The sequence below is a fragment of the Aedes albopictus genome, chromosome 1 (genome assembly GCF_035046485.1).
Source record: "Aedes albopictus strain Foshan chromosome 1, AalbF5, whole genome shotgun sequence".
Lineage (NCBI taxonomy): Eukaryota > Metazoa > Arthropoda > Insecta > Diptera > Culicidae > Aedes > Aedes albopictus.
This window is the reverse complement of record NC_085136.1, coordinates 206,271,782-206,293,691: the sequence shown is the minus strand read 5'-3', so window position 1 is coordinate 206,293,691 and position 21,910 is coordinate 206,271,782. Positions and strand designations below refer to the sequence as shown.

The window sequence follows — 21,910 nt, the reverse complement described above, 5'->3', positions numbered from 1 at the left end:
TTTCTTTCACTTTGACAGTTCGTCTAGGTATAGGGATGTCTTTTAAAAAATGGATGTCATTAATTTGATAACCAGAAATATTTCACGAAATATTTCAATACGCGCTTAACGAATTTTTCTGTACCGAGGGGGTGACACTTCCATATTTGGAATAAAAACTATCGGATAATCTCGTAAAAAAGTGCGACCGGCGCCTAGACCAGCGCATTATGGTTGCGATTTTTTCTGCATCCGAATTCGCATATTGAGGATCTTGCGCTTAATACACCAAGGTGCGATGACGTCACGTTTTCGATTCAAGCATTATGTACCAGAAATGGCATTTCGCCGTAGCGATTCACTGTGGCGTCAGTTTATCGACCACACTTGGGATTTGAACAGTTCGCACCACACACCAAGAAGCCAGTTGCTCTTGGTTTGGGTGGTGAGTAGACCCTAGAACTCGGTGTAGAATTATTATAAAACTTATGTCGAATTCGTTTTCGATTCAGTTCCAACCTAGGTTGGAACTGGATGAGATCACAGTTTCAACCCCAACCCGACTTCGGTTTCGCTTGTACTAAAGTTTGTTTGAGTTTGTTTGACGTTTGTTTGTTTACACATTTTCCGCCAATCCAGTTCCAACCCAGGTTCAAAAACGAATTCGACATTAGTTTCATTTAATCATGTTTATTGTTCGGTAACGTAGTTTAGCAGTTAAATATCCACTTATCCGCGAGCGGTAATGGCGGCGGCGGGCACAAATAACCGATTCGAATTTTGACGTTTCGTGGGGATCGCAATCGGTTGGCGCCAACAAACGGTGGGGGAAGGGGTGAGGAGGAGAATGAAACTGTTTTGACTTTCCTCCAAGAAACGTCAAAATTCGAACCGGTTGGGCATGCCCGCCGCCGCCATTGCCACTCGCGGATAAGTGGTTAGAACTATCATTACAATTGATCATCTCAATCCTTATTTTTGTATGTTTATTAATTGAAAACGGCATTTACCTATAAAACTAACAAATGACAAGGGCGCATGTCATCGATTGTTTTGTCTATAAAAAATCAATACAAAAAAACTTACGTCCCACGCTATGAATGGCAATTGGTACAAAAATGATTGCTTCCTACATGTTTGAAAATACTTCCCTTATATTAGCGTAACGGCAAATTTTTATACAAACATTAATACAAATAGCCAATTGGGTTGTTTAGTGAATAAAATATTGCTATTTTCTATAGCCTAATCAAAAGAGCTCATTTTTCTGAGTATAACGAGATTTTAGTGGATTTCAATACCTTTGATTTGATGGTTAAATTAACAAAACAGTTTTAATTTTCGTGGGTAGAATGACAGTTCAATCGATAAAATGACAGTTCGACCCGAACAAAAAAATTTTCCCATACAAACTTTAAATGCATTTTGAAAATAGTTCCCGGACTCCGAAAATTATGAAATTTTGGATTTCGACTAATTTTTGGGCGGAGAATCTGATTATGAAATAATCTGGATACCCCTAAAGAACCCAATTGATTGATGCACCAAGCGAAAAGAAAAAGAAGTTTTGACATCCAAGCGGTGTGCCGTCGATTAGATCCTCGTCACTCAATGGTCGATGGATGTACACGGACAACAATGTTGATGATGATATTGATTTTCACGGGTTAGGACGCCAGCTCCTGTCAAATTTTCATTCATAAAATCGGCTTGTAAAACGGACTATTGAGCTTCTCGAGAAATTTTAGCTTTTCAACGAGTTTCTCTTTGACCTTATGGTTGATAGATTTTGTTTCACTTTTTGCGGGACTTCGATAAAGGATATAAACAAACTCTAGTCCGTGTTAACAGCTGTTGTTCATCGCTATCATGTAAACAAATGCATATACGGACCTGTCACTTATATCGTTTTCGTTTTTGCGACGGTGCTACACCGCTTCGTGCTACACTTTTCACTGGAAAAACGAACATTTTCGGTGAAGTTGCGTTGGTATGCATAAATAAAAACCAAAATATTGACAGCTTTGCAAACGCTGATTGGTGGACACGGTGCGCACCTGCTACACTCTCGAATTTTTTAGTGCTGCACTATCTTGAGCGGTGCAGAAAAAGTGCTACACCGGTGTAGCACGAAAATCATAAACGAACATTTTCGGTGCAAAAGTGCTGCACCGGTGTAGCACCACCGCAAAAACGAAAACGACATTAAAAAGGCTTAGGGTGCTATTACACTCTTTGTCCAGACGCCAAATATTTGACCACTTTTGACAGATAAATTTTGGCAGGTTGTTTGGCTCTGTTTGTCCTTATTCGTTTTTCGAGAGTGACAAATATTTTTGTTTGCCAGGTACACCTTGGTCAAAATTTAACTGTCAAAAGTGGTCAAATATTTGGCATTGGTCAAAGAGTGTCATACTAGCTTTATGGTACAGGCCTTTTCAGCTGACAGGTCCGTGTATGCCACTGTTTACAACCGCCGAACAAAGGCGCAAACGCGAAACTGTCATTTTCATAGGAGAACTGTCAAAGGCCCGAAAAATCAGCTGATTTAAGACGTCAAATGAAAAGGCCCATGCTCGAAACTGTAAAATGAAAAGGCCTATTATTTGACACTTTTTAATCCACCCCTGAAGCGCTGAACCGGTTTGATGTCAAGCGCGTTAACGGTTCCAGCGCGACTGTCATCACGAGTGAACCGCTTCGGCGAGAACTTTTTTTAGCAGAAAAAGCGAGACATCGCAAGTGCGAGTTTTGTGTGTGGTGCCGCAGCAGCAGAGGAAAACCATCGTGAACCTGCAAATTTGTCTCCTCCGGAGCACTAAAATATCACCTATTGCTACTTTGGGAACCTGTGTAAGTTCGGACGTGTATTACACTAGCTGTAATCAGTGAAATCGGACCGAAAAGATGCCTTCCAGCGATCCTTTGCCACCCAAGGAGAGTGCCCTGTTCCGCAAGATTCTAGTAAGTATCGCTTGTGAAGTGAAATAAAATACACCTAAGTAATCGGATATAATCGTTCCGGGTTGCATCCGTTAACGGAACTTTCGGAAAATAGTTTTGCGAGGATGAAATTTACTTCTTGGGGGCATTTTTTCTTCCTCGAGGCCTAGCGCTCCAATGCGTTCTTGCTGTCTCTCACTCCCTCCTCCCTTCTTGATGTTGTGTCAGTGTTGCCAGATCTAAAAATCGTGTGTGTGATAATTTAATCCCGTCTACCTTAATGCTAGAGACTTAAGTCCATTTTGAAAATAATTCATTAGGTAGATATTAAATATGCATGAACGTTTACCTACTTCATTACACCCCCGGCAATGGAGTTATGAATTATTAAAATTAACTATGGTCCAATAAGTATAAAATATATCCTTCAACATAGTTTATTTGTCTACAATCTTTTACATAAATTTTTTTTTTGGAAATTCTTGCATAAACCAAAACTTTTTGAATAGTTTTTTTTTCGAATGGATTAACCATAATGGCAGGCCTTTATTAGAAATCTCACGCCTAGCTTGGAGAAAAATAGGGGATACCTTGATTTTAGGATATAATTATTTAGGTACAAGAATTTAACTAGTTCGGTAGGATTATACCAGAATTGAATCATTGCCATTAATTTCAGGTTTTCAATTTGTAAGTTCGATTAATTTTCCATTGTAAACTTTGTTACACAATTGTGAAGATTAACTTTCCTTAACCTGATACAAAGTTGTAAAACGGACAGGCTCATGACTATGTACGATTAATAAATTGAGGTGGGGCGGGGCAAGATGGGTCAGTGCCATTTTTGGGCGCATTACTCATGTTTTGATTATGTTAATAATTTTGTTAGATAATCAGCATGAATATACAAAAGTTTGGGGCATTGATTGAAAAATTATGCACTGTCATTGGAAATAAAAAATAAAATGGTTTTAAGCCTTTTTCTTATGCGATACATTCCATATAATCTCCATTGAAACGGCCGCGGGGCAAGATGGGTCACCTTCAATTTTCGGAGCATACAAAAGTTATTTATTTTTTATTACAAGACTATCTCATAAATGACTTCGATCAAGCGGAATGAACGCTCAAAATTATAACATAAAATTATGATAATTTTTTAGTGAAAACATCGATTTTCAAGTCGCCTCAGGACCACTCAAATCGTAAAGTTTTTTATATTCCAAATAAATTTATAAAATGTTTACTAATAGCTCTTGCTTACTCAGTATGGATATGGAGCATATATAATCTTATATTTTGACGTTTTTCGTTGAGAAAATGTGAATTACTTAAATAAAAGGTGGCCCATCTTGCCCCGCACTTTTTTCACGGTGCAATCGATAACTTTTTAAAACTGCTTGTCAAACATCATATTTTGTATTAAATGAACTTTTAATCGACTTTTAGCATAGTTAACTAGTGTATTAAAGAGTAGCGGACGAACACAAACCAATACGATTTGTATTTGCAAAGTTATGGTGATCCATCCTTAGGTGACCCATCTTGCCCCGCCCCACTCTACAAATTACTCATCTAACGTTTACAAATTCAGCCTAATTAAAGTAATACCTAATTAAATCACAGGCATCCGTACGTTTGGCAGTCTTGGAAGGCATGATTCATAGATGCATTCCAAATATTGAGATTCATAAACCTCCCCTCCCCGTCGTAGACTTTTGTCCATACAAACATTTTGAAATGTGTATGGAGCATTTCCCTTGGATAATCGAGCATCACATCTTCAACTAATACCGTTCATTGCCGCTCCTCCGACACGGCTCCTTGCCTAAAAACAAACGCCACCTTCTGGTTTCAAACCTGATGCTAGGGGCAGAATTTTCTCCAATCCGTACAAGAAAGCAAGGCCTTTTTGATTTTCGATTACTACTGAAGAGAAATCGATCATTGTAAATACGGCCGTATGATACCTACTAAACGCGAGGTTTGTTTTGTTTCTTATTTTTGTACGTTTTGTTGGAAGTACGCACTCATGAAAACAAAAATAACGGAATCAATCGGTGCCGTAATCGCTTGTTTTCGAATAGGATGAATATGGGAGTGTTAGATTACTGATGGCACACATACCCTAATGAAATTTAATTAATAATCCTTCGCCACAATACTCGGTTCCAGGTTTCAGTCCTTCATCTTCTTCTTCCTGGCTCTATGTCCCCAATGGGACTTGGCCTGCCTCGTTTCAACTTAGTGTTCTTTGAACATTTCCACAGTTATTAATTGAAGGGCTTCCTTTGCCTGCCATTGCATGAATTTGTATATTGTGTGGCAAGTACAATGATACACTATGCCCAGGAAATCGAGAAAATTTTCCCGATCGGAACGGGAATCGAACCCGCCATCTCCGGATTGGCGATCCATAGCCTCAACCACTAAGCTAACTGGAGACCCCCTTCTTCATCATCGGCCTCCATTTGCCAGATCGTTCTGCACCTGATTCGCCCACCTTCGCTGCTCTTTTTGGTCTTCTTATACCATCCAGATCTCTTGCGAACACCAGTTTTGCGAGGTTGTTATCAGGCACTCTCACACCATAGCCTGTCCATCATTTTCTTACAGCTTTTGCTACCTTCCGGATGCTAGGTCCGCCGTAGAGTGCAGCGAGCTCGTGGTTCATTCCTCGCCGCCACACGCTCAAACACTTCGAGTGCTTGCATGTCCGTTTTCGATCATAATCCAGGTCTTGTGCGCGGTTCTCAGTCCGATATCAGTGTTTTGTACATGGTGATGGTACATTTGGTGCGACCACAGATTATTGGAGCCCATAGTAGGCCCGAGTTCCACTGATGATCGCCTTTATATTTCACTGCTAACGTTGTTGTCTGCCGTTAATAAGGATGTGATATATGCAAAGTCTGCCACCACCTCGAAAGTGTCCTTGTATATTGTAACACTGCTAGGGGCTGTCCATAAACCACGTGGTCATAAGGAGGGGGGGGGGGGGGTTTCGGCCAATGACCATTTTGTATGGACAAATAAAAAAATTGTATGGACTAATGACCACGCGGGGTTGAAAAGTCCCAAAAAATGACCACGTGGTTTATTGACAGCCCCTAAATACCTAGCCTTGTCCTATCGTTCGCGTTTCGCCTGCCAGCATTTACCTACTTCGTTTTTGATGCGTTCTCCATTAGTTCGACTTTTGCTGCTTCACGTTTTAGGCAACAAAACAGTTCTGCCACCGTTTCAAAAGTTTTAGTCAAGGTTTTAGTAATACAGTAGACGTTCGGTCGGTGCAAACGGTTTAACTGCAATGCGTTTTAACTGCAAGTCCGCTAAGTGCAACAATTTTGCAGTTATCGCATCGTCTATCTGTCAAAAAAGAAACGTCAACAGAGTTGCGATGTTTTTCAGACGCACTACAGCTGCATTGCGATGTTTTTGAGTGCATTCTGGCTGCGTCCAACAGGAATTTACAACTGCTTGACGGCTGTCAGTCGTTGCAGTTAGCGAATTTCATGTAAACATGTTGCACTTATCGAACGTCTACTGTAATATCTATGTCGCGAAAATCGAACCTTCAACTGTTTACATGCAAACAGCGAGATAACATTTCTGTCATGACACATCTGTCTAGCTAAATGGCAAGACATTTCTGTCTAGTGGAGACGTCGGGTTACCCGACGTCTCAACTAGACAGAAATGTCATGTCTTTTTTCCGGACAGATGTGTCATGACAGAAATGTTCTGCCGTTTGCATGGAGGGCAGCGGTGTTGATCACTTCTGTTACGTTTCCTCTTTCTGGCAGCAAAATGGCAAAATGTCAAGTGTAGAGACTATATATAGAGACATGCAAAGACGACTTCTTTTGATTGTTGTTCTTCTTCTTCGCCAGACTTTGTCTTCATAATTTTGCTGGCGTCCTCGATAGGTAGCCGATTTGACAGTTCGATAGGTAGATTTGGTTTCACTCTTTGCGGGACTGTGTTATAAACAAACTATAGTCTAGTGGAGACATGGGGTAAGTCCGGCTTGTCACATAACACATCCAGGGCGATGTTGAACAGAGCAGGTACGAGAGCCTGCTAGGTAAAGGCCTGGTAGCGAGTCACTACCTAGTGACTTGGTCACTATTTTTGAATCAGTCACTATAAAGTCCCTATTTTCAAGACGTTTCAAATAAAGTCATTATTTTTATTCAATTCTCTGAATGAATTCTACCAGATTTCATAGACCATTTCCAAATAAAATCCTTTCTGGAAAAACGTAAAACAATCTGTAAAATGTGGTTTAAGTTGAAGGTATGATAAAGTCATACTATGAACTTTAAAGAGCACAAATCTGAAGAACGGGAAGCTGGTTTGTGCTAAAAAGTTGATGGATTGGTTACCCGCTAGAGGCTAGTGGCAAATAGATCACCTGAATTTGCCGGAGAAGCCATGATTTTCCATAGCTGTTTGCGGTTAATAAATAATATTGTACGCCGCTTTGAAGTCAACAAACAGATGGTGCTTTGGGACCTAGTATTCGCGGATTCTTTGAAGGATTTGCACGGAAAAGGTCTGGTTCGTTGGCGGAGCTCTCACACTCCAATATGTCACTTTTTTATAGGTGAGGCAAATGACCCCTTCCTTCCCCTCCCCCGGTAGTGGTGTCCGGTCTCCCAGATCAGCTCCGATACCCAGCTGAGTTCTTAAGCTGCTGAATAGCTTCCTTGACTTTTCTCAACGTGGGAGTTGGCTCGTTGTTGCTCTCTGCTGTTCTGATGTATGTAGTCATTTCTCCCGCTGCCTTGGTCCTTCATGTATGCACTCTCCGCACCATTCAGGTGTTCGTCGTTGTGCTGCTTCTACCTTTCGATCACCTCACGTCCGTCCGTGAAGATACTTCCATCCTTATTCCTGTACATTTCGGGTTGCGTCGCAAAGCATTTGCAGAATGCATTGAGCTTTTGGTAAAAGTTCCGTGTTTCTTGTGTACAACACAGCAGCTCCATTTGTTTGCACTCTGCTGCTTCCAGGTGCTTTTTCTCCCGCTAGAGGCGGGTCTGCTGTTTCCGTGTTCTTTTGTTTATATTGTTCCACGTTTTGCCGTGCTGCACGTTCTTCTCTTCCAAAATCCCTCTACATTCATCGTCGAACCAATTGTTCCCTCGGCTACGTTCCACATACCCATGGTCTCAGCAGCGTTGTTGAATGGCTGATATCATCGTACACACCAAACGCTTTCAGCAATATTTTGCTGAATTTTGCCGAGCTGAAGGGTCCAGCAAAATTTTTTGCTGAACTTTCAGTAAAGTTTGCTAAATTTCAGCAAAACGTTACTGGTGATCAGCAGAGTTCACTAAACAAATCAGCAAAATTTTGCTAAAACCTTCAGCTCGGCAAAATTCAGCAAATTTTTTCTGAAACTCTCAATCGATTTTTGGTGTGTACTCCAGTAGTCCTCGAGAAGGGATTCATTGAGTTCATCCTTGTCCGGCAACGCTGCCGAAATTCTGAACGCTATCCGGTTGCTTCAGTAGCTCTAGTTAAAGTAGACTATCTACATTACGGGAAAGTAAAATAATATTTATAAGATACTCACAAATCCATTTATTAATCTTTCAGAAATGCTACGAGATGAAACAATATAAAAATGGGCTGAAGCTTGCGAAGCAGATCCTCACCAATCCGAAGTTCACCGAACATGGTGAGACTTTGGCAATGAAGGGTCTTACCCTGAACTGTCTTGGTCGAAAGGAGGAAGCGTACGATTACGTTCGCCGAGGTCTACGAAACGATCTTAAATCGCATGTCTGTTGGCACGTGTACGGTTTGCTGCAGCGGTCGGACAAAAAGTACGAGGAAGCCATCAAATGCTACCGGAATGCGCTCAAGTGGGAAAAGGACAACATCCAAATTCTGCGTGATCTGTCGCTGCTGCAGATACAGATGCGGGATCTCGAGGGATACCGAGATACTCGTCATCATCTGTTCAAGTTGCGCCCGTCGCAGCATGCTTCGTGGGTCGGTTTTGCCATGAGTTACCATCTGCTGGGAGATTACGAAACAGCCATGAACATCCTGGAAACCTTTCGAGCCTCGCAAACTGTGGTATGTACTTTTTAGTGATAAAAAAAGGTTGTTCCGCTGAAGGAAACATGATTGTACTGTACACCATTTGTCGAATAATTCATTTCCTATAGAGAAAATATGTCTCAATAATTCAACTCCTTGCACAGTCGAAAAAGGATATATTGAATGAATCACTAATTCTGCATTATTTTTATCGAATGCTGATTCCAAGAATTGTTTTTTTTTTTCAGAGAAATGACATACAATAGAAAAAGCTATCTTTAACTAATAACAGTAAAAATCTTTAGTTAACAGCAGCAAAAAAAAAACATTAAAATGGTTAAACATAGATTTTAGAATCGATAGATTAGATCAAAACGTTGAATTATTACTTAATTTTTGACATATTTTAGGAAACATACGACTACAAGCACAGTGAATTACTTCTATACCAGAACCAAGTGATTCAAGAATCGGGCAACTACGAGAAGGCGTTGCAACACCTGAAAGAGTATCAATCACAAATCCTAGATACGCTCGCAGTAAAAGAGACCATGGGTGAACTGTGCCTTAAGCTCAATCGCCACGAGGAAGCCGTTGGGGTGTATCAAGACTTGATCAAGCGAAACCCGGAAAATATCGCCTATTATCAGCAGTATCTGAAGGCACTGCAAGTGGAAGATGGACCCGACGTGATTGCAGCGTACCAGAAAATACAAACCGAATATCCGCAGTCCTTCTGTGCCAAACGGTTACCATTGGATGTTGCCCAAGATGATGCCTTCCGTACGTTGATCGATGAACACCTCCGACGAAATCTTCGAAAGGGTGTTCCACCTCTGTTCGTGAACCTGCGCTCTCTGTATCGGGACGAGAAAAAGGTCCGTGTCATTTCGGAGCTGGTCGAAGACTATCATCAGAATTTGACTAGCAGTGGTTACTTCTCTGCTGCTGACAAGGAACAAAATCTGCTCAAGGAGCCGGCCTCTGCATTGTTGTGGACTCTGTTCTATCTGGCACAGCACTATGACCACCTACGGGAATCGGAGAAGGCATTAGACTTTATAAACGCGGCCATCGATCATACTCCGACGCTGATCGAGCTCTTCGTCACCAAGGGCCGCATCTACAAACACGCTGGCGATGTTCTGGAAGCGGTCAAATGGATGGACGAAGCACAAAGTCTCGATACGGCTGATCGTTATATCAATTCAAAGTGCGCAAAGTACATGCTACGTGCCAATCAGATCAAGGAAGCGGAGGAAATTTGCGCCAAGTTTACCCGGGAGGGCGTTTCGGCTATGGAAAATCTTAACGAGATGCAATGCATGTGGTTCCAGACGGAATGTGCCCTCTCCTACCAGCGGTTAGAAAAGTGGGGCGAAGCGTTGAAAAAGTGCCACGAAATCGATCGACATTTCTCAGAAATCATCGAAGATCAGTTTGACTTCCATACGTATTGCATGCGTAAGATGACACTCCGCTCTTATGTCGGTTTGCTAAGGTTAGAAGACGTTTTACGAAGGCATCCTTTCTATTTCAAAGCTGCCAAGTGCGCCATTGAGGTTGGTAAGAAAATATTCTACTTAGGAATGTAGTTGCTGATTAATCAATCTTTGCAGGTCTATCTTCGCCTTTTCGATAAACCCCTACCCGCAGAATCAGCTGAAGAAGAACTGGATATTGGTAAGAGCTTTTTGACTAATACATCTTTATCAAACAACCTATTTCACGCCTAATTATTTCTAGAAAACCTACCGCCATCGGAACTGAAAAAATTGCGCAACAAACAACGCAAAGCTGCGAAAAAGAAGGCCGAACAGGAAAATGCTCAAGCTGCACAGGCAAACCAGAAAAAGGAACAACACAACAAGCAGCGGAACCAGAATCAAGATGGAGATCCAGAAGCACCGCAATTGGACGAACTGATACCGGATAAACTGGCCCGACCGGAAGATCCTCTCGAAAAGGCGATCGAGTTCCTTCGACCGCTACAACAGCTTGCCAAAGAGAACATCGAAACCCACCTGATGGCTTTCGAAATCTATTGTCGCCGAGGCAAGCTGCTGTTAATGTTGCAATCCCTGAAACGAGCTCGTGCTATCGATCAGAACAATCCTACATTGCACAGCTGTCTGATACGGTTTCACAAGATTTTAGAAAGTAAAACCGCAGGCAACGAGCTGGATGAAACCGTAAAAATGGTCATCGATAGGGAATGGGAAAAACTCTTCCGGGGATCGAAGTCCGCTGCTGCGATCAACGATGGCTATCTGGCGGCGAACGGTGACAACGCAGAAGCTAGATATGAAGTCGCCAAGATTATGCACCAGTTAGATGAAAAGAGACGGAACGAAGCGGTCAAATTGCTTACATCTGCGGACTTGAAAAAAGTAACACTAGAGGTGAGTTTTTTTTTGTTTCATTTAGGTAGGCAGACCCCAATTTTGATTTTCTCTTATGTCACCGCCCCCTACACTGTCTTTAGATCATTATGCTTTCGAACATATGCTTTCATTCGATTTATCTTATTTCTTTCTCTAGGACGTGACAAAGGTGTTTCTCCTGCTGAAATCCGGCTTCTTCGGAGGCCTTACTGAGGATCAAATCGATGCATTCAAGAAGAGCTGCCAGAAACGATTCCCGCTCGCGGTTATATTCGCCGATGTTGCCTCTACCGTTGCCACCCTCACCACTACCCAATCATCGTCGCCGACCTCCTCGGCGACAGTCACTACCAGTGCTACCGGAATAACCATGTGTCCGGTCGAACAACAGTCGAAAGCCACCCCCTCACAACAGCAAAACAAAGGAAGTGAAATAAAAGCAAACTAACACGCATAAGAGAGATTCAAACAGCCGATACCGAAAAAATAGAGGATCTAGCATTGCCGTTTTCGATGTCTGAAAATGGTAGACCGCATCAAGTGGAATGACAGTTTAGTTTTTTTTTTAATCTTATTCATGAGAACTATTTTAGCTCTGCTATCAAACAGAAGTTCTACGAGATGATTTACTACGAACATAATTTACTTAGTTATACAGTCAGGACTAAACAAGAACAAAACATTGGACTGTCGGCCACATTGCCATACATATGAATCGCTCGCAATGAGTGCACCATTTCACAGTATCCTTTCGTTTTGAGTGTAGATCATTCATTTTCAGCATTGTGCAAGAGGGAAGGCTGAATTTGCCTCGCCTCTATTTCCAGTAAATGGAATTTTTCAAATGGGACGTAGATAATACAATTCTGTGTATCGCTATGCCTCATATTTGTTTCTGTGACATTATTTTGATTTAGGTGCATATAGAATGCAGTAGTTTAGCCACTAAAACATTTCTGTAATATAGGAATATGAGAATTATAAAATACAAAACTGGTTGATTTTCCCCCTTTCGTTCCTTTGTGTATATTATACAGAACGATTTCAACTCGACTCCGACTATTTTTTAACTTCATGACTCATAAGACATTCGTTCGACTTTAACAGAAATTTTGTCCTATGATCATTCGCAATCCTCGTACTCAGTCAGAGCAGAACCTAATCTAATCACAGTCCTTGCGAACCAGAATCGTTTTGCGTGATGACAACACACAACTAACGTATAAAATGAGAATGGCTTTGTTAGCTAGGAAAGGGCAGAAAATTCGTATGAAGTCGTTTTTTTTAAATCTACACAAACAAAATATAGTTGGGTATAGCCGCAAACAACATAACAAATCAGACGTGTGAACTCGAAACCCGAATATTAGAAGGAGCTTAGAAAATATCAGTTCAGTGTTTGATAATGTCTGGAACTATCCGAAACACAGATCTGTCCATGGGCTAGAAACAATGTCATATGGTAGGAAAGATAGGTTGTCATAAAGGAATGTCTGTCAAATCTCTACCAATTTTATTTCAAATTTCCTCTGTGTCGTCCTGGTGGTTGTCTCATGCTGTGTGTAGGGAATCAATCGTCTGCCCGAGTGAGGCCATTAAATTTTGGTTGTTGGATGAAATTGTGTAAGGTCCAGCAAATTGGCGCTTAGCTGTTTCCAAAAGTGCTTTGTCGGGTGGAATGTGTAGAGCAAGTTGGACCACGACGGACTGGTCATGCAGCAGAATCACTACCGACGACGGAACCAGGGAATCGATCCGGGGAACTTTCGGTATAACGCGTAAACAGTGGGAAACGACGACCGTACGATTTAGCGATGTTTATTGCACGGACTCTTAAAGTGAACTGTATAAATGCAAATCTATTGTCAAGTGTCTTTCTTTACATTGCCGCCCATAGATAGTGTTGCGACGCCGCTACTAAATAAGATTTTTTGAACCGGCCTAATAATGGATCAGTCTAGCCGTAGCATAACTGCAGCATGACCAGCGGGGTAGCGCGGACGTCAACCACGAATAGATGTGCCGTAGCCCACATGAATTTGACATGTTTGGGAAATTGACACTTTTGGGCACTCTGACAGATCTGGGAAGTGCACGACATCTGCGAATTAGTCATTATCATAAGTTATTACTTAAGTAAAACGTGTAAAACTAGCAAAAGGTTACGAAAATTTTGGCGTGCAATCGTTCGAAATTACACGACAACGCGAAGATAGCAAATAAATCAGTAAGAAATTGTGTAACGCATCAGTTTTCAGCACAAACAATTTTGAACGTGTTTTTGTTGTGAGCTACGGGGATTTTGCCTTTTGCTGGCCCCCTGAGCATGACAGTTCGCATGCGTGATAGTAGTGGTAGGTGGAATGAGAAATACGTATTGTCAGATTTCTTGAAACGTAAACACCGCGCGGCCGTTGAAATGTTTCAAAAAGGGGCTTTGCACAAAAGTTCACGCGGTCTATCGTTTTCGAAAGGAACAGCCGCACCGTAGGAAACGCCGCAATGTTAATTCCCATAAGGATGAAGTAAACAGGGAGTGAAAACCGCGGCTGTACCTTTCGGAAGCGATAGGCCGCGTGCACTTTTGTGCAAATCCCTCAATATATGAGATGTGTGATGCAGTAGAAGGCAAAAGAACCAAAACAATTTCGCCATCGTAAAAACACCCAAGTTAATGCAGTTTGAATTTATTTGGAATTAAATTAAATTGAAGTGCGTTTAATTCAGTTATAAATAGGAGTGCGGTGAAATGCAATATCGGGAAATTATCCGTACCTCGATCAGTAAGTTGAAGCCTGTAAACAAAAATGTAGTTTATTTGTGTTATGCTTACCTGGATTTTTCCCTCCAGCAACCTGTATACCGATAACTGTAGAATCCTGAAACAAGGAAAAGTAGGCCAAAAAGCTACCGCGCGACTAAATCACATTGTAAGTAGATACCAATAGAGATACCATGTGATAGTTAATAGAAGGAGCATAATGCAATTCCAAAATTAGCATCCGTGCGACGAACACCGATTAGGGTAACGGTCCCAAGTATCATCCAACGCGGACGAATCATTCGGAAAGGAATCGTGGTAGAGGAAACCACTTAATTGTGAGTAGTATTAAGATAAGTTATGTAAGAAAAATATTTAATTATTGCGTTTAATAAATTGCAGTTTAAGCATCGCTGTAAACAAAACGGCTGCTTTAAAAACCGGTTTCCCTCTCGGGAACATTCTTAAAAATTAAGTGACACCCGCGAAGTGATTCCCGCGTTGTGAAGACTGTCAACCTGCAGCAAGATGGCTTCCGATGCAGAATCCACCCACGACCAAACCATCATGGACCTGACGGCGACTCCGTGCGCCATCTGTGGCCCGTCTACGCGCGACGAAGTGATGGTCGGCTGTGACGGATGCGCGGAATGGTTCCACATCCGTTGCGTGGGCATCGAGGAGGGCAAACTGCCGAAGAAGTGGTACTGCCAAAGCAAGGCCTGTCAGGAGAAGGCCCAGGAGTACCAGCAGAAGCAGAAGGACGCCAAGAAGCAGGCTCGCACCCGGAAAAACGGCAACGAGTCGGACAAATCCAGCGTCAGCTCTCGCCTAGCTTCGTCTAGCGTGGAAGCGAAGGTGCGAGCGCTAGAGGAGAAACATAAGCAACAGTACGAGGAGATGGAAGCGGAGCTGCTGCTGCAGAAAAAGGAAAGGGAGATGCAGCGTGCGTTCGAGCAGCGAAAGACGGAGTTGGAGCTGCAGATGCGCGCTGAAGAGGAAGAAAAACAAAGGCAATGGCAAGCAGAGATGCTCCAAAAGAAGAAGGAGCAGATTCAGCGGCTGAAGGCGAACCGGGAGTCGTCGTTCGAGATGGAAATGGCGGCGATGGATGAGGAGTTAGCGGAATTTTCGGGTCAAAAGTCGAAGCCGGCGCCGAAAGTAGTCAAGGACGTTTCGCGAGCGGGACCTTCCGGCAAAATCAACAAAAACGTGTTGAAGCTGAGAAAGGCGAACGTGAAGAAGCTAACGCGAGACTACGAGAGCACAGACGGAGGAGACGAGGACGATGAAAACTCCGACGATTCCGATCTGTCAACCCAGAGTTCGGATTCTTCCATGGAAGCTAGAGCGAGAAAAAGCGTTCCAAGGAAGACGTGCAAGAAAGTGGGAAGTGTCAGCCAAAACGGGCTGGGGAAGCAGCAGACCGGACCGACGAAGGCCCAGCTGGCCGCGAGGATGGGATTAACTTACAAACTCCCAAAATTCTCCGGCAAACCAGCGCAATGGCCATTGTTCTACGCGGCCTACAAAGTGTCCAACGATGTCTGCGGCTACATGAACCACGAGAACTTAATGCGACTACAGGAAGCCCTGGAAGGCGACGCCCTCGAGCTAGTGTCTGGGCAGTTGCTACTTCCCGAAACCATTCCACAGGTCATCGAAAAGCTGCGCCGGCACTTCGGCCGCCCGGAACAACTGCTTCAATGCCTGCTGGACAAGGTGAACCGGCTGGAACCCCCGAGGCCGGACAATCTGAGGAGTTTTGTTCCATTCGGAAACACGGTGGAGCAACTCTGCGGCCATCTGGAGGCAGCGGATCTACGGCAACACCTCGTCAACCCGCTGCTGATAAAGTCGTTGGTTGCCAAGCTGCCGGATCGGGAAAAGCGTGAGTGGGTTCACTACCGGCGAGGTCGAGGGGAAACAACGTTGCGAACGCTGACGGATTTCCTGATGGACATCGTGGCAGACGCCTGCGAAGCTAACGTTGACGTGGAGTTCAATCCAACGCCGTCGTCTGAGTCAGATTCCCAATCCGAAGAGGAGAGTTCGAACGAGGCTGGACTATTCTGTCACTGCGAAGCCAGCAGTTCGACCTACAATGCAAGTGAAGAGAGTAAGCTGAAACCGTGCAAGATGTGCCAATCCAAGGATCATCGTCTGCAGCACTGCGCGGATTTCAAGAAGTTGCGGTACGATGAGCGTTTGAAGCTGGTGACGCACGAGAAGTTGTGCCATGTCTGCCTCAACGAGCACGGCGGGCAGTGCAAATTCGGAATCCGTTGCAACATCGGCGATTGCAGAGAGTTCCACAACCCGCTCATGCATCCGGTCGGAAACACGGTCGGGCTGAGTGCACAAATCCGGACAAACTGCACGTTCTTGTTTCGGATCGTTCCGGTACAGCTGCACTGCGGAGATAAAACAGTTTCGGTGTTGGCATTCCTGGACGAAGGAGCTTCCGTCACGCTGGTGGAGAAAAAGCTCGCCGACCGTCTGGGCGCGGTCGGAGTACAAGAGCGATTGACCATCCAGTGGACGGGAAACATGTCGAGAGTGGAGGATTCCCGAAGAATAAGCCTTTGGGCGTCGGGAACAGAGGCTGCAGCTGGCGGCAAGATGCTGTTGCACACTGTGCACACGGTGAATAACTTGATGCTGCCGCATCAAAAGCTGGATTCGAAGGAGCTTGCAGCACAGTACAAGTATATGCGAGGGCTGCCCATCGAGTCGTACGATGGACAGCCGCAGTTGCTGATTGGGGCGAACAATATCCACGCGTTTGCGCCGATAGAGGCAAAGGTGGGTACGCCCAGGGAACCGATTGCAGTGCGTACCAAACTGGGATGGACTGTGTATGGGCCGCGGCAGACAGCCTCGGCGGCGGCCGGTAACTATTTCGGCTACCATCGGCAGATAACAAACGACGATCTGCCGCCCGAGCTATTCAAGAGCCAATTTTCGTTGGAAGAATCGGAGGTGGCAATTCCACGGGGAAAGAAGAAATGTGTCCTAAAAATACGAGGGCGAACCACCCCACTTGCCGGCGATCACTGTGATACCGAATTGCTGTCGAAAGATCGCCCAGCACCGAGGAAGTTAGGCGTTCGACACTACAGACCCGGAAGAACCACAACGAACATAGCGATTCTCGTTCCGAACGCAAGAAGACAGGTTGAACAACACAATAGGCGGGATCGAAATCCGAAATCCGCTGGAAGCTCTACGGGGCCTACAAGAGGCGAAGCCAGCCACACCGGCGCATGTGAACCGTGGCATCCTGCAGATGGTGAAGGAAAGATTCCTGGGAGCGATCTGAGATCAAAGTGGGGACCAGCGATCTCGACAAGGCATCGCGGCGAGTTCTTGCCGTATCTGTACAAGGGAAAGCGGTCGACGAGAAGGCTCGTGGCAAGTGGCGCAAAACCGGAGGAAGTCAAAATCGATCAGCGTAAAAAGTGTGGGGTGATGCGCGCGCTCGATGAGGGGCGCAAGTTGCCGGGTGGAATCCTGCCAACGACACTACCGGAGGCGGCTGGCAATGGTTCGACGATCAGCAGCAGATCGAAAAGTGTGATTATTCGTGGTCGACGGGAAATCCCGGAATTCTTGGAGATGGAGCTTGATCGTTGCGGTCATCAAGGTCTCAAACGGACGAGCTCGATAGACCAACGGGAGGACATAGATGGTAAGGTGCAGATACGAGACGTAGTACAGTTTGCGGCGTTAGAAAGAAAGGTAAATCCGGAAATGCCGGATGTTACGGGCTGGGGTGTTGCGACGCCGCTACTAAATAAGATTTTTTGAACCGGCCTAATAATGGATCAGTCTAGCCGTAGCATAACTGCAGCATGACAGTTCGCATGCGTGATAGTAGTGGTAGGTGGAATGAGAAATACGTATATGAGATGTGTGATGCAGTAGAAGGCAAAAGAACCAAAACAATTTCGCCATCGTAAAAACACCCAAGTTAATGCAGTTTGAATTTATTTGGAATTAAATTAAATTGAAGTGCGTTTAATTCAGTTATAAATAGGAGTGCGGTGAAATGCAATATCGGGAAATTATCCGTACCTCGATCAGTAAGTTGAAGCCTGTGAACAAAAATGTAGTTTATTTGTGTTATGCTTACCTGGATTTTTCCCTCCAGCAACCTGTATATCGATAACTGTAGAATCCTGAAACAAGGAAAAGTAGGCCAAAAAGCTACCGCGCGACTAAATCACATTGTAAGTAGATACCAATAGAGATACCATGTGATAGTTAATAGAAGGAGCATAATGCAATTCCAAAATTAGCATCCGTGCGACGAACACCGATTAGGGTAACGGTCCCAAGTATCATCCAACGCGGACGAATCATTCGGAAAGGAATCGTGGTAGAGGAAACCACTTAATTGTGAGTAGTATTAAGATAAGTTATGTAAGAAAAATATTTAATTATTGCGTTTAATAAATTGCAGTTTAAGCATCGCTGTAAACAAAACGGCTGCTTTAAAAACCGGTTTCCCTCTCGGGAACAGATAGGGAGACATATGTCGCACTTCCAACACTCCTCCTCGACATCGTCTGCTATAATTCTTTCCAACTATCGTATATTTCACAAAAAAATCTACTTGCATAATATAATACAAACATTGAGATAAACATCTTACACATTTAGAACATCGGACGTAGGGGTATCGGACGTAGCCTTATTATCTAAAATCCAATGAGTTGATGACAAAACATTAGTCAAAAAATCCGTTTACCTTGAAAAATTTATCAAAATGCGTAAAGTGGTCATGTACTGGGAAAATATTATAAGAATCAGGTGACCTAAAATAAGGTGTTTGGTATCGAAATCACAACTTAGTGGGCATCTGTCGATTTTCTTGATATTCCCTAGGCCAATGAAATGTATTTGTAACTTTTCTACTATTTGTATAATTATTTTGTTGAAAAAATATACTTCAAAGAGCTGGTAGCAGAGTTTAAAATTTTCATTTTCAATGAGTGAAATTTTATTTTATTTTATTTTATTTTATTGATGCACAAGGGGGTCATAGGGCCAAGTCTCCAATGCAAGTCCGAGAACTTGCATTGTCCATAATACACCGTTGAATTTGGGAGTAGGCATAGCAACCTCTTTAGCTCTGCGGCTTTTAAGTTTTGCGTGGCCTTAACCCTCTACTTCCCATGGTTGCTCTAGAGCACCATCGATTTTCGACGAACTCCGGACAAACGGAAATAGATGAACATGATGCAATAATTTTTAGAATATGGTCATAACCTCATAAGGTTAACCCAACTACTAACTACTTGTTTCAATAGTTGAACTATTGATAAACAATCAAAAACCTATTGATTTACAACCAAATTTTTTTTCATTGATTTCGAAAAATTTAGCCAATTTGCAATAACTTTTGTTCTACCACTTTTTTCGGAAACGTTTTTTTGGCATAGATATAGTCGTTCAAAGTCGTGGGAAGGAAAGGGTTAAGGATTGGGAAAGGTGGGAAATCGATGTGGTGTATTGAGCTGTAAGAGAATGTGTTGTTAGTTAAATGGTCAACGTAATTTACCTTTGGGTCGCTTTTGTTTGGGGTTAAGCGTTTTGAACATACATACTGGTTTTGCTGGGTTGCTCTTTCCTATTTTCGTTCGATCGTGTTGTTATTTTGTGGTAGGTAGTTGTGATTAAATTTTGATTATGTTCTTGGAATGCTACTTCGTCCTCATCGCCATCTCCATCGAAGTACGATAAGCCTATGTCATTTGCTGCCTGCGGATTCTAGCAAATCGTCTTCGTAGTCCAACTTCACCATCTCCTGCTACAATCGCTTCGTCGCTTTCTTAAATTCGGCTGTCATTACCAATGTCCTTCCAATTCCAACGAACATCCGTCCATATCTACCTCTTGTCTACCGCTGGATTTCCACGTGAAATAAGGTCTTTCAACTTTTTCCCGGGATTTTGTAGATTAGTGCTTTATGCATGCTTCCTTTCCTGAGACTTCGGAGCACGTCTTAGACATGGCTGAGTACAAACAATGCTCATCTCCAGCGATATTTTTAACCAGCATCGCACCACCGTCGTACTGCATTACTTCCATTTTACACTGCTATCCCTGCTTACTGCTATTACTCATGATACTCAGATACATGAAAATATAAAAGAAATGTTAGTAGCGCTTTTGGTGATACTTTCACGACGGCCATTCAGAATGGTTCAACGGATGCAGATGCGAAGATCATCCCTGCTGACTAGCAGCGTTCATGAAACTCAGTTGAAGATGAAACTTAAAATATACGAACACGAAGAGCAACACATAGACGAACGCGAATATTCTAAAAAAAAAGAATGATCTTCCATCCGATCTTCAAGTGATCCTCACAAGCAGCATCTTTCGTTCAGGCACTTTTGAATGTCCGTATGCAACTTGTTCTCACATGAAATCTGCCTCGACCAAGTTGGCAGAACGCGCCCATACCCCTTTCTGAACCGAAGGGCAGGGATTTTCAATGAGTGAAATTCAATGTGAATTTTGAAGATTCTCAACTAAGGGATCAAAATAAAATTCATTTTGGTGAATGAATTTTTTCACCTATTCATTCATTTTTCTGTCACTGATAATTTTCACTGAGAAATAAAACTGGTTCGTAACTCCCGATATAACTTCCAATTACCTCAAAACTTGTGTATAGTAGTTAATTAGAATATAAATTATGTTCTCTATTTGTCCATTAAGCCGGATTGCGCATTTTACGACGTGCAAAAAAATATTCGTGACAGAGTATTGAATGAAAAAAGAGAGGCATTCAGCTGACAATGAATGTGGCCAAACACGAATGAAAAAATGAGAATGTCAATCTTCACTTTCAATCTTCGAATTTTTTACTCTCTGGCTGGTAGTATGGTAGGGGCAGAATAAGCAACTAGTGAAAAAATAATGAAAATAGTAAACATCTTCAACAAACAAATTTTAATTTTGGTTTTCTCTGTTTTGATGCATATAGTAAGGTTTATGTACATACTGCTCGCGAGGTTAAACCGCATCTTGAGAACTGCAGAGCGGCGATTGCAGTATCGGCGTAGCGCAGACGAGCGACGTCGCTCAAGACGTTTCAGATTGTTGTTGGACCACGCTGGTTTTCTCGGGGGTTTTAATCGGTACACGATCAGCAATAGCATTATTGGTGGTAACATCGGTGAAATAATCTATAGCACCAATTTGATTCCAATCCGCGGCAAGCGGAGTATCATTAGCCCTAAAAGAAATACCTGGGGTCCATTGGACCCCAGGCGCCTTTCAGAGCTCGTCTTTGATGGAACACACTCAACGAGGCGACGAAACTGAGGCCGTGAAGGTATCCCTTTTAGGGTTAAGAGCAACGTAGTCGGCTTTGCGGAAATAGCTGTTCAACTCATGGGTATCTTCGAAAGCTACAGGTGCCGAGCAAGATAAATCCAGTTCGATCGGTGGATGACTAACATCGATGCGAATCAATGGTTCAACAGCAAGGCTTACAGTGCAATTCAGCAAGGCCAAATCGTTTGAAATACAAGATCTAACGAATTTTTCACAGAGTTGATCTGAGTCAAACCAAATCCATCCAGTAACTCACAGGCGGCAACCAAAAAACGGGATCGGTCAAAGTCGGCTGATTGATTGTAGTCACCAAACAAAAAAGCCAAAGATTGGAAACAACGGTGCCAATCATGCTTGACAGAAACACCCTCGCAAGATGATGAGGAAGCGATTTCGGCGATTTTCTGAGGAGAAAAAATAAAACTCAGAACAC

At 43.1% G+C, this 21,910-nt stretch overlaps 2 protein-coding genes across 2 annotated transcripts; both read left to right on the top strand.

The window, feature by feature from the left end:
* The first annotated feature begins 2,662 nt into the window (after positions 1–2,662).
* Positions 2,663–12,753, top strand: LOC109430265 (N-alpha-acetyltransferase 15, NatA auxiliary subunit). Its single transcript, XM_019706309.3, has 6 exons — positions 2,663–2,943; positions 8,530–9,015; positions 9,390–10,541; positions 10,599–10,662; positions 10,726–11,381; positions 11,521–12,753. Exons 1-6 carry the CDS (start codon positions 2,887–2,889, stop codon positions 11,809–11,811), a joined length of 2,706 nt encoding a protein of 901 aa, XP_019561854.2. The 5' UTR covers positions 2,663–2,886; the 3' UTR covers positions 11,812–12,753.
* Positions 12,754–13,738: 985 nt separating this feature from the next.
* Positions 13,739–19,087, top strand: LOC134285444 (uncharacterized). Its single transcript, XM_062846157.1, has 2 exons — positions 13,739–14,146; positions 14,215–19,087. Exon 2 carries the CDS (start codon positions 14,653–14,655, stop codon positions 17,932–17,934), a length of 3,282 nt encoding a protein of 1,093 aa, XP_062702141.1. The 5' UTR covers positions 13,739–14,146; positions 14,215–14,652; the 3' UTR covers positions 17,935–19,087.
* Positions 19,088–21,910: the final 2,823 nt, after the last annotated feature.

What these genes read in the sequence shown, in the direction of transcription:
- LOC134285444 (XM_062846157.1), top strand. Translation starts at nt 14,653, where the DNA reads ATGGCTTCCGATGCAGAATCCACCCACGACCAAACCATCATGGACCTG.
- LOC109430265 (XM_019706309.3), top strand. Translation starts at nt 2,887, where the DNA reads ATGCCTTCCAGCGATCCTTTGCCACCCAAGGAGAGTGCCCTGTTCCGC. An exon ending in TTCGAGCCTCGCAAACTGTG is followed by an intron (nt 9,016 to 9,389) that starts GTATGTACTTTT and finishes GACATATTTTAG; the next exon opens with GAAACATACGACTACAAGCA. An exon ending in TGAAGAAGAACTGGATATTG is followed by an intron (nt 10,663 to 10,725) that starts GTAAGAGCTTTT and finishes AATTATTTCTAG; the next exon opens with AAAACCTACCGCCATCGGAA.